At 35.8% G+C, this 11,770-nt stretch overlaps 2 protein-coding genes across 3 annotated transcripts; one reads left to right on the forward strand and one right to left on the reverse strand.

Moving 5' to 3' along the window:
• Window positions 1-3,887: 3,887 nt before the first annotated feature.
• On the reverse strand, window positions 3,888-9,630 carry Pbp49 (PSEA-binding protein 49kD). 2 transcript variants are annotated; one of them, XM_049846130.2, is made up of 7 exons: window positions 9,353-9,630; window positions 8,276-8,765; window positions 7,957-8,182; window positions 7,610-7,738; window positions 7,233-7,388; window positions 6,750-6,935; window positions 3,888-6,461 (listed from the first exon to the last, which is right to left on the reverse strand). In XM_049846130.2, the coding sequence occupies exons 1-7, from the start codon at window positions 9,429-9,431 to the stop codon at window positions 6,144-6,146; spliced, it is 1,584 nt and encodes a 527-aa protein (XP_049702087.2). In that variant the 5' UTR covers window positions 9,432-9,630; the 3' UTR covers window positions 3,888-6,143. The 2 variants fall into 2 exon arrangements, with proteins under 2 accessions (XP_049702087.2, XP_021191720.2); XM_021336045.3 differs by having other exon boundaries at window positions 9,275-9,626.
• A 1,250-nt stretch (window positions 9,631-10,880) lies between these two features.
• On the forward strand, window positions 10,881-11,535 carry LOC110377234 (immediate early response 3-interacting protein 1). Its single transcript, XM_021336029.3, has 3 exons — window positions 10,881-11,072; window positions 11,164-11,265; window positions 11,351-11,535. Exons 1-3 carry the CDS (start codon window positions 10,985-10,987, stop codon window positions 11,404-11,406), a joined length of 246 nt encoding a protein of 81 aa, XP_021191704.1. The 5' UTR covers window positions 10,881-10,984; the 3' UTR covers window positions 11,407-11,535.
• Window positions 11,536-11,770: the final 235 nt, after the last annotated feature.

The following is an 11,770-nucleotide window of genomic DNA, read 5'->3' on the forward strand; positions in this document are numbered from 1 at the left end:
CATTAAAAATTTCGTGGGAGCATGGATCGCCGCACATTGTAGCCATTCAATTCTCATCGATTGAGATACCTACTTTAGAAAAACGACCAGATTTGAACCAGTGGCAAGGCTTTTGGAAGGTCAGTTAACATACCTTTTAATTTTTATCGACCACAAAAGGGTTAAGATGCGAAGTTAATTTGAAAGAACGGAAATAACAGAAAGAGGCTGATATTTATATGTTTACAAACATACTGAAACCCTATATTTATCTACTGCACCTAAGGACGAAGATAGCTTTACAACCAACTTTTGGAACTCTTTTGTATTCCTTCAAAAAGCGCTCAACAGAACCTGTAGGTAAGTTTAAAAATCTTAAAACACCAATCGGAATGATTGTAAGAAATGAAAGTGTAATAAATTAATTATTCAAGATAATATGCTTATCATCCGATGCACAGCACACGAGATAAGTCAGACAATTGGTATGCGACCTCATACTGTGTTTGTTCTGCTATGCACCGAACATTGTGCAAATATTTTCGCATTTTTGGCCCACATCGCGTTTGCAAACACTCCACTATGCAATATCATGTTGTTACGCTATCTTGGATATAATTAGGTGAACTGATTTTAATGTTATCTCATGGAGCACCTGACTATCGGCTGGCTAGTATAAAGGTACCTATCCCCAATATATCTTTTTTTGTATCTATATGTGCTTCTGCGTAAAAAATACGACTTGCTTCAATTGATAGAATCAAGTTGTTTCTAGATTTTATGTAGGTAATTCTACGCTTGTATTGAAATACCGAACTTACGTTTAGGGAGATAAGTACTGATCCAATAAAAAATTGCTGTCATATCAATATCACCTTCACTTCACTAGTTGGCATTTGACTTCATGATGATTTTTTTCTTTATTTAAAAAACTCTGGGAAAATCAATTAGTCTCTCCTATCACACACAGCGGGTGAAAATCTAAGTTATCCAAACATCATAGTGGAAATAAAACCTGGTCGTTATTTTTAACTATCTGCATAACCTGGTCACGTCTAGTTTCCAGGTCAGTTGCGCCACAGTTGTTCTGCGCCATTATCTCCTACTGATAAATTGATGTACACCTACTACATTCAATCTCTGATTATGTTCCCAAATTGTTTTTCAGCCTTATCGTAACATCAACCTTAATTGGGGGTACTACGTAATTGTTCCGTTATTTCTATGAGGCCTAAAATAATAGGAGGTGCCATACTATCTACCTTCGTAAACTTTTTTTTACAGATACCACTTCAGGCCTGGGTTAGGGGCAAGAAGGCAAGAGGTAAGTCATCAAAAGATGGTGGGTAGGTGTCCGCAGGCAAACACACACAGAATCCCAGTAAAGAGTCTCCATAACCATCACGTATCTAAGGCTTGTTCCAACGAACAACTGACTGTCTAATCTTAACTATAGTCTACATCACGTGCATCATTACTTAGTCTGTTGACAGCTACAAAAACTAGCTCATAACAAGCTGCCGGCTTGTTAGCACTGTGTACATTGTAATGATGAAGATTGGCTGCCATCAGCCGTCAGCCGCCCCCGCGGAACCGATGCACCTGGCAACACCCGTAGGTAGATCTTAAATAACCTACCTTATTTCTGATAAACTGTCAGATATTGCTACTGAAGATCCTGAGAATGAGAATTACAATTTACATTGTCTGTACTCAACTGAAATACAGCAAGTTGATCCGAAAATGTCTGAACCCTAAATGTCGGAAATTCTGTAAAGCGGTTGGAGACTAACCTCAGGGTTAAAACACAAATCTCAAGCGCTGGAGCCTTGCTAAGTGTACATATAATTACTGTAGAACTAAATCCACCACCTAGTCTTTAAGTAGTAAGTTTTCCTGTTTTTGAACGTTATCACTAAAACCGCAAAGTTTTTCAATTCGAGTTTTTTTTTTTCTAATGAATTGTAACAGCCCTGCATCTGCACAGTAGGGGCAGCCCTATTGACGACGGAGCGTAACTTATCAGCCTGATGCTATACTAATTTTACAATTTACCATGCTCTACAATTTGCTATACTTACACCTACGCACGATAAAAATATGTGATGGTTATGTCACTTGTGACTTGATGCTTATCGTCAGGATACTTAATCGACTCCTTGAGGAATTTCCTTTATTAACATCTAATATGATGGGTGTCAGCTCGACAATATGTAGCTAAAGTTAGTTAGAAAATATAAAGTAATTTTCCTCATCTGGTCATTATAAAGTTGAGTCCAGTTTCATGATTCCCGTAAGTCATTTTGTTATAGATTATAGTATTAAAAAGCTGGGTGATGAATTTTTGTGTGACTAATTTATACCTACTGGAAATCTTAAGCGATACCATAATCCTCCCATTCATTGCCGACAACTATCATCAGGCGCTTACATGAAAAAGACATTTAATTTAGTTACCTAAGTAGTATTGTTATGATTTTTTAGAAATTAGCATAAGTGCTAATATTCTTACGCTATAAGCTTTATTTAGAACTGTGTAGATTCGCAGTAAATGTGCCTAGATATCATATTGTGGTTTGGTTCTAATGCATTCTTTAACCGCAGCTGTATTGAAATGAAAATAATTCAGAGTTATGTATGATGTCATTCATTTTTTCATGTGAATTATAAAGGAACATCATGTTCCCTTCCTACTTATAAAATTGGATATTACATAGTCAAATGCTTTTTCGTAAGTATTGACTGTTGCAGATTTAAATACCAGAATAATTTAACTTCAACGAAGATTTGGATATATTCTGAAGTCTTCGATATTTCGTACCAAAATCTATGATAATATTATTAAACACAGCAAAATATATACCCGACGAACAAATCGTTGCAATACAAATGCATCCAGGCAAGCCTGGCCTAGTTATCGCGCACTTTGCCCATCCTAGACCCCAATGCAGACACCTGACGATCCGATCAACACTAATGATGATGGAATAGAAGCAGCTAGGATAATCTAACGCCTACGCTGTCACACTTACTACTTGTATAAATAGGCCTAGGTAAGTAAATCATACGAAAGGCTGCATTTGAAGACTTGTTTCTTTTTTTCTGCAGCGATGCTAAAGCACTGTCATGCAGTCTACAAACGAGTGAAAAGGGGAAACCAAAGCAAAAACAAGGTAGAAAGAGATACATAGAAAACTTAGGCTCTAAAAAAAGATTAGAATGAAACGAAATGAAGCGAAAATCTCTTGCTAATATTATTCGTTTGGTATATGATTTACTATGCGAGCCGTCAATTATTTTATTGCAGTTTCTAAAGAAGCACATACTCCTTAAGCGCAGTCAGTGTAACAGCATAGCTTCCTTTCAGAGAAGTATCCAACTAATAAACAAACATTGTTCAAGACATAAACGTTCCAAGGTTTCCCTCGATCGGCATAGTTGAGTCAATTACAAAGAAACGAATGCCCCACACGGCTTGATTCCGCAAGTGCCACAAATAACGAGACGGTGTGGGAACGCGCTATCTTGATTGGCCAATCAGCTGCTGATCTCAGATAAATGTATCAATCAGTCCAAACACGCAAAGGATGAGAGCCTGACGTCATCTGCACTACTCACACTTGGATACATGCATATACAATAGAGATTTTACCGCCTTCTATCAAAGGGGAGAGGGAGCATATGTAAGATGAATTATACTATTTTTATAACAGAAAATAAATATTTTAGGTGAGCGTCTGTAACACCAAAACACAAAATTAAAGAATAGGGAAAGGTAGGACGACGAAGTCTGTAAAGACGAAAACTCCTTATCTACCCTCCTTCTCTAACATCACCACTTATTTCATACGGATATATATATATATAATAGGCATTCACAGCTTGACACCCGAATAAAAACCAATACATTTGAAGATTTATTTTATTTTTTCATTCATAAAAAAACTCGATTTTACTTTTATCGATACAAAATCGGATATTCATCACAGGAAAATTATAAATTAAACTTACTTATAAATAGCTAACATTGGCAAAGGTCCTAAGGACCTTATTATTGAAATACGATATTACATTACTAGAGAGCAATACATATCATATTACCATTATAACCTTTAATTTTCAATCATGTTTGGGAATAAAACCAGACCCGTACATAGCGCAAAGAAAAAAAGTAGCACAGCCTAGCTAACTTTTATAACAAACAGTTAACAGCTACTTAGTCTCTTCCCTCAGCCTTTTTTAAAGATCGATTCCTTCTAAGAAGGTTCGGCCTAGCCTTTTCCTAAATTAATTACTTGCACCCGTAGTATGCTGCGGCACAGGACAGTATGTACCCTTGTTTCCACTTAATATTATAGTTACACTTTCATACATTTTTATCTTATATAAATAATAATGTATCATATGAATCTTACATATATAACGATTGGATATGTGATTATAATTATAATTTAAGGCATGCTTTGATTTCCTATAATTAAGGAAACAAGAAAAGTAAATATCTGTTCCTAAAACCTGTCTGTAATGTGTATTTCTTGTTGGAAATCCAAATAAATTAATAAATAAATAACATTATTAAAAAAATGGACTTCTACTTTTTTTTCAATTCTACTGGATAGTTCAATAAGGGACGAGTATATTAACAAGGTTTTGGAAGCGATTTGGAAGCGAAAGATTCACCTATTTAGAAAAGTTTCCTATAGTTAAAGATTTCAATTTTCATCTAGACACACGGCAGTGTCTCCGCCAAGTTCGAGCAAAAAAGGCGACACACCGGCCGTGGGTTATATTACACGAACCATTTCGGGCCAAATTCGACCCCCCTGTAACTCAAAATCTATTTTATTTACGCATATCAAATTTCTAGTATCTGTTGAGACCCCCTCACTTATCTAAAATACAAAATTTCATTAATATACCTATTGTAGGTCTTGAGATATTGACGTCAGAAAATCGCTATTTTTACTATACACTCACTGACTGATTCACTTATTCACTGATTCACTGATTCACTGACTCACTCATCAAAAACCTAGACCACTTCCAATGGTCGTATTGACTTGAAATTTGGCATGGAGGTAGGTCTTTATGTCAAGGTAAAGGGAAAAATCTGAAAATGGCCAAGTGTGAGTCGGTTTCAAAATAATGAAGGTGTTTTATACCCGGTGTAAATTTATACCCCTAAGGAACTAAAACGAACTAAATTTATCTATATTTATATAATATATCTTCGAATGGTACAAAGGTTTGTATTTAGTCAAAGTAAAGTAAAAATCTGAAAACGGCCAAGTGTGAATCACTTTTGAAAATAACGAATGTGTAACTTTGATCCACGAACATAATATATGATAACATGTCATGTCAGTCAGTTGGTAAATCTAGTCATAGTTAATCTAGTTCATTTCTTTGTAAGAAACATAGTGCATATTAAAAAATCTAAAAGATAGTATAAATGAGACATTTCTTTAACTAACTTCATCATAAGAAAAAAATAAAATAAACAACCTTACAAAAATAAATGAAATCCCACCCAAAACAAAAATGTGAAAGACTGCCAAGTTCGATAATATGGGAATGCTTCGCCTATAAAAGAAGTGAGATCTGAATAAGTACCAAGTTCCATACACATACCTCAGTTAAAAATAGTTACTTTTTAATGATGATTACTTGGCAAGTTTTAATAGAAAATTAAATACTTGATTCATTGCGTTTAGTAGGTTTATAACAAGGTGTATGAAAACTTGCCAAGTAACATCATTAAAAAGTAACTATTTTTAACTGAGGTATGTGTATGGAACTTGGTACTTATTCAGATCTCACTTCTTTTATAGGCGAAGCATTCCCATATTATCGAACTTGGCAGTCTTTCACATTTTTGTTTTGGGTGGGATATTGACTTACGCCCGGCTATAGCTATTGAGTCATTGCACATGAACTTTGTTCTACAAAATCAAGCTTTGCTCTTGAGCTAAAACTCATATACCGATACTGTTTTACAAGATAATACCAGAAGACAGACAATGCCTCACTTTATAAGTTTGTATAAAACCAGATTATGAGGAGGTTATGTGGTCAACTGACTTGTTTTATGAGTACTGAGACTGTCAGTCTATTCTCTCTCGCAGAGGCTCATTATAACCATACTCCGCAACCAGAGCGCCCCGTCATTGAGGTTTCAACACATTTAACGCGTTCCCCCTATACGAGTACGCTTTGAACTCCCCAATTTTCTGTCCGTCTTTGTATAAGTACTGTCTGAAGCAAGTTTCACAGAAGAATGCAGGATCGAAAGGTACTCTAGCGCACCCGACTACTATCCACTTAGCTGGGAATTCTGCGCAAGTGGTGCAGTAAACGGTTTGGTTCTGCGCAATGGCAGACGAACACGGGTAGTTGTACAAACGTGGCGGATCGCTTGGAGAAAGTAGGCGGATCTCGGAGAATAGGAATACATGTTCACAGTTACCTTGGTGGACGTACACCTGGAAGGAAAGTTTTTGGTCAATTAGAGGTTCTTGAAATAGTTAAAAACAAACTATTTCCCTCATCCTGAAAGAAGCAATTCATGCGCCCATAGAAAATCCTCCGAAATCCAATGAAAATCTCCTTTAATTGCAAAAATTATATAAACAAAAAACCAGTTCAGATTTTTTATTAACTTGAAATATTATGCCTTCCCAAAAAGTAGGTATCAAGACGTGAGAAATTAACAAGTTAAATAAAAGCTGTTAAGAACAAGTTGGTGATCAATTTTTCCTTATTTTATGTACCTCAGGATAGCCCAGCTTGAGCACGAGTTCTTCGAGCCGGACATCGCACATGTCGTACTTGGGGAAGGCGCCGATCTTCTTGCGCAGCGCCCACTCGCGGATGGGCGCGCTGTAGTCGATGCAGCCCTCGCGGCTGTCCACGTAGAACGCGTTGTTTATGAACAGGAAACCCGACGGGAACACTTCCTGGAAGGTGAAATATATTTTTGAACGCCAGAAGTAAAAAAAAATGTTTGTACTCTGCTAAAGCGGTTTTGCACTTGAACTGTGAATATCTTCTTCGGCTAAATAGGCAAAACAAACAATGTTTACTTTCAATGCGCTATGTACTGGATTTATTTGGAAAATTCTTACAGTGCCCATTTATGGAGGATGTATATTTTAATTGCGTAGGTATTTTCTAGATGCGTATGAAACCGCTGGTCATGAAAATAATATAATCCACAACTAAAATAAATTTTTGTTTTCAAACATGATACAAACCTTAGCCTTAGTATTAGGCAGCATATCAGGGTTGTTGGACACGTCCACTCGCATATCGAAGTCGTTGTGGCACACGAAGCGATCCCGCAGGTCTGACAGCTTGTGTCTGCCCGTCAGAATGATGTCGGAGCAGAACACCGAGTGACGGGTACGAGTCTGACAATCGAACAAAATCATAGGATTCTTAAATGTAACAGTGAAGTGAAGGTAAATTACTATTTTGTGCTATATATTGCATGGATTATATATTGTCTTCAACTTTTAAACTTTTTGGATTCTTATTACAAGTAGGTACTTTTAGTTTACAATGCATGTCAAATATACTTAAATTATTTTGTTACAACAGAAAACTATTAAAAAAATTGAAAATCACTTACAAATCTATCCCTAGCCAAGTTGTAGGTATAAGGCCTGTACACCCTCACTCGATACAGTATATCTTTGCCTGGCTCCAAGTCTACATCAGGACTTTCTTCAGTAGGAGTGCCGGGCTTCAGGTGATATACCTAGAAATAAAATAAAAAGGTTTTAAACTGAAATTGAAATTCATATTATACAAACTTAGAAAACAAAAGATAACATCAATATGCATGCTTAAAAGTCATACTTTGTTTTTGATGATTTCTCTGACATGTTATAACTAAAAAATACAGTGATTGCAATAATTATAACTGCTGCACAAGCAACATCTCGTACCTTAATCTTTTCCGAGATATCTGCTTACCTCCTGTGTAAATGGCAAGTTCCTCACACTCCTGTATTTGAGCTTCTTAACAAACAGTCCCTTGGTATCCTTGTCATTCCGCATCTTGTTCTTCTTGACGATGCAGAGGTCTGGCTGCTCATCGCGCTCAATCAAGTGATTGTCTTTGGGTATCATGCCCATTACCCCCATGAGCGGCACGTTTGTTCCCATAATAATTTCTTTTCCAGTTTTTAAGTGCTCTGGACTGAAAACATTAAAAAGATAATGTAATCCATAAGTCAAGAGTCAGAAACATGATAATACCTACATAACTCTAAGTTATTAAACAAACTCTTACCTGCAATAATCTTCCAATTGTTTAAACTCATAATCGCTCAAGCCACAGCCAACAAACTCTTTAATTTTATTAGAATAGTATTCTTTCAAGCTTTTACTTTCCTGTGGCTTGCCATGAATGGGCAAGTATTCAAAGACTTTAGGCAAATTCTTTGTGATTATTGGTGCTGTGACTAAATTACCTTTAAGATGGTACATTTGAGGACCTGTGTCCTCAGTGAACAACTGAACATTGCTATTGTGGAATAGTGGTGGTATTACAGGATCACCAGTGCAGGTGCCAGAGCAACCAGGAATCGGATCTGTTCTTTCAGTAACCACATTTTCTTGGCTTGCTTGATCCTTATTTTGTTCTGAATCTGAATTACAAGGTACATTGACTGTCATGGCATTTTGAGCTTCTTCTACTGAAGTATTAGGTGCATTTTCATTTGAAATTTTATCATCTATGGTTCCTTCATCTGAGTCTTCTTTATCAGCAGCAGTTATATCTAAAAACAGTTCACCATTTAGAGATTATATTATCTACAAGTAAAGTCATATCCCCTAATATGACCTGCAGACAGCATGTTGTTATATTAACTCTTTTTTTGCTTCGTTATTTTATTTACATGTTTGAGTTTATCACCAAGCTATGAGCAAGTTAAAACTTCCTCTTAAGGGTTTAGCTCGGGGTTGTGTCGTGATTTGTACGGGTTTCTCCGGATTTGTCCTCATTTGGAGGCTGTCCGGAGGCCTTCCGACTGGGTTTCAAGAAGCAAAATATCAAGGTGTAAGGAAGCACCTCTCATCGAATTTAAGTATATGGTTATATTAAGTATACTTAAACTAAATGGATTAAAAATGAGGTCTTGTTTTGTTTAAAAAAATCGGACTCATCTGGGAAAAAATTAGATTTAAGCCATTGTCCGGGTTTGGCGAAATTTGAGATGGCGGCCCTACTCAGAAGTTTGTAACTAACGTAAGAAATAAATGAAGGAGATAAGATAACATGACATACCTTCTTTTGAAGAGTTTAACATCTCCAATTCTATTTCTAACTTAATTTCCTCCTGTGATGTTACAATAGAATTATTACCGTTCGTGTTATCACTGCCTTCTTCAACATTTGGGTTTTCGTTGCACGACGGCGCCGGGTTTTCACTCGACGACGACATCGCTATCAAATTGTTATTACTACTACTAACTATTACATTTTAATTATATTCTTCTGGTTATCGCAATTCGTGACACATTTATTCTAAATAGATGCACAAATCAATCTAATATTGATTATTGTTATAAAAAGTCTCTAGAAAAGGGTTTAGATTTGACAATTGTGTGTGTGTGACATATTTTGAAAGTTTTTTTATGTTTTTTACTGACTTGTCCATAGATTTAAAATGTGTTCGCGCCATGCGTACATTATGTGTCTATGGATAGACTTGTCTGCAAAATGTCTCTGCAAACCGATGCTGCAAACCATCTGCAAACGTGCAAACTTGCTGTCATTTGTTTGCCGTTTCATAAAAACTTTTGGGCTGACAAAGTGTAGTTATATGACATACTATGACATATCATCGACACGAAAGAAGAAGAAACTTTTTTCCATACGAATAGGTCGCTCTCATCATCTCATACTATATCTATCATTAAGAGGATAATGAAATGAAATGAAAATATTTATTCGCCGATATATGGTTTACACATCATCATCCTTCGAGCCTTTTCCCAATCATGTTGGGGTCCGCTTCCAGTCTAACCGGATTCAGCTGAGTACCAGTGCTTTACAAGAAGCGACTGCCTATCCTGATCTCCTCAACCCAGTTACCCGGGCAACCCGATACCCCTTGGTTAGACTGGTGTCAGACTTACTGGCTTCTGACTACCCGTAACGACTGCCAAGGATGTTCAATGATATGATATGGTTTACACAAAAGGTGGTAAAAACAAAAAAAGTCGCTTAACATATCTCGCCTTCAGTAGGCATGCGAAAATTATAACATAAATTTTATTATGCTTAAACCTATAACGCTTATATATAAAAGCTAATTTCTATAATTAAAATATTCTTCTATTGTGTAGAAGCACCCTTCAATAAGCTAAGCTTTTAACTTCTTTTTAAATTTTACTTTAGGTAGCTCTCTAATTTCTCTAGGAATTTTATTATATTTTTAAGAACCAGAAGCAGGTTTATTTAACAAGGAAGTAACAAGAAAATAGTTTTAACATGAAAATCAACTATGATTGAACAAAAGTATTCAAAAACGCGGCAAAATCGTATCGCCGTCAAACTATAACATGTCTTGTCACAATGACGTTCGAAACTGGAATCCTCCACGCAGAGACGCAGAGATACACGACTGAATGGTGGGGTGTCGATGGTCGATCGTCCCTGCTGCCCTTTAGTTAACCACTGGCAGCTAACAATATATATATAAGGAAGGCTATTGCTATTGCCTGCTTCAGTTTGATATACGGGTTGAATTGACAATATTCAATAGCCATTATTTACGTTCCATGTCAAAAATCCTTTATTAATACTAACTTACACAGAAGTGTTTTTTGCGTAAAAAGGGGTGTAATGTATATCTGTCAGTGTCATTACTACGTCATCGCATCATACGTCTAACGTCAGTGCCGTTCTGTCAGTATTTATTAATACTACTGTCATAACAAAGCCGAGTAACTTTAATTTAATAAAAAATATTCATTTAAAACAATACGCAAAATGCTCACTTTGTGGAATTTGTTTGAAGCTTCATTGCTTTGCTTGAATGCTGTCTGCGTTCTGCACGAAGAAAGATTTATGCAAAAAAGTAAGTACTCATGATAACCTCTTTTTCTAATTAGCTTACAAAGTACACTATATATTATACTTGTTATTTTATAAATACTGCATTATTTTAGTGGGCTGGGGTGCCAATAATCAGAACCAAGGATTCGAAGACCAATCAACAGTGAAGTTCCAAATTTTAAACTTGGTCAGATCTATTAGGACAGTCACCAGAAGTAAGTGATACCAGCTTACTGGAATTTTTAGCTGCTTCTATGTTTTTTCAAGTTATGTTAATATTCTGATACTTTTTCTTTTCAGTTCCATTGATTATACTCAATATACTAACAATAATTTTTAAATTACTACTGGGATAAGAGAGGAACATATTTTGTACTTAGGCTTATATGAAGAAACCTGTACCAGGAATACGGAACAAGAACTCGTGAAGGACATTGTTTTTGCTGGTAATTACGAAGCTTTCAGATATTAAAAACTTATTTCTATGCTCTAGTTTATTTATTTTTTTCCCCTAAGAACTGTTAGGAATGTTAACTTTACCAAATGGAAGAGACTTGAAACCAATATTTTTCTTATCTTGGAGTGGTCAAGAATAGATACCTAAATTAATAAAGTTTTTACTCATGCAAAAAGTTAAAGGTTAATACCATTTTAATCCAAGCTTTTAGACTTATATTTGTTTACAACTTTTAAACTCTACTGCATGTTTTATGGGCAAAG

The sequence above is a fragment of the Helicoverpa armigera genome, chromosome 17 (assembly GCF_030705265.1).
Source record: "Helicoverpa armigera isolate CAAS_96S chromosome 17, ASM3070526v1, whole genome shotgun sequence".
In the NCBI taxonomy this organism is placed as follows: Eukaryota; Metazoa; Arthropoda; class Insecta; order Lepidoptera; family Noctuidae; genus Helicoverpa; species Helicoverpa armigera.

What these genes read in the sequence shown, in the direction of transcription:
- LOC110377234 (XM_021336029.3), top strand. Translation starts at nt 10,985, where the DNA reads ATGCTCACTTTGTGGAATTTGTTTGAAGCTTCATTGCTTTGCTTGAAT. An exon ending in AGAAAGATTTATGCAAAAAA is followed by an intron (nt 11,073 to 11,163) that starts GTAAGTACTCAT and finishes GCATTATTTTAG; the next exon opens with TGGGCTGGGGTGCCAATAAT. An exon ending in TATTAGGACAGTCACCAGAA is followed by an intron (nt 11,266 to 11,350) that starts GTAAGTGATACC and finishes TTTTCTTTTCAG; the next exon opens with TTCCATTGATTATACTCAAT.
- Pbp49 (XM_021336045.3), bottom strand. Translation starts at nt 9,431, where the DNA reads ATGTCGTCGTCGAGTGAAAACCCGGCGCCGTCGTGCAACGAAAACCCA. An exon ending in GTTAAACTCTTCAAAAGAAG is followed by an intron (nt 8,766 to 9,274) that starts GTATGTCATGTT and finishes AACTGTTTTTAG; the next exon opens with ATATAACTGCTGCTGATAAA. An exon ending in TCAAGCTGGGCTATCCTGAG is followed by an intron (nt 6,462 to 6,749) that starts GTACATAAAATA and finishes CTTTCCTTCCAG; the next exon opens with GTGTACGTCCACCAAGGTAA.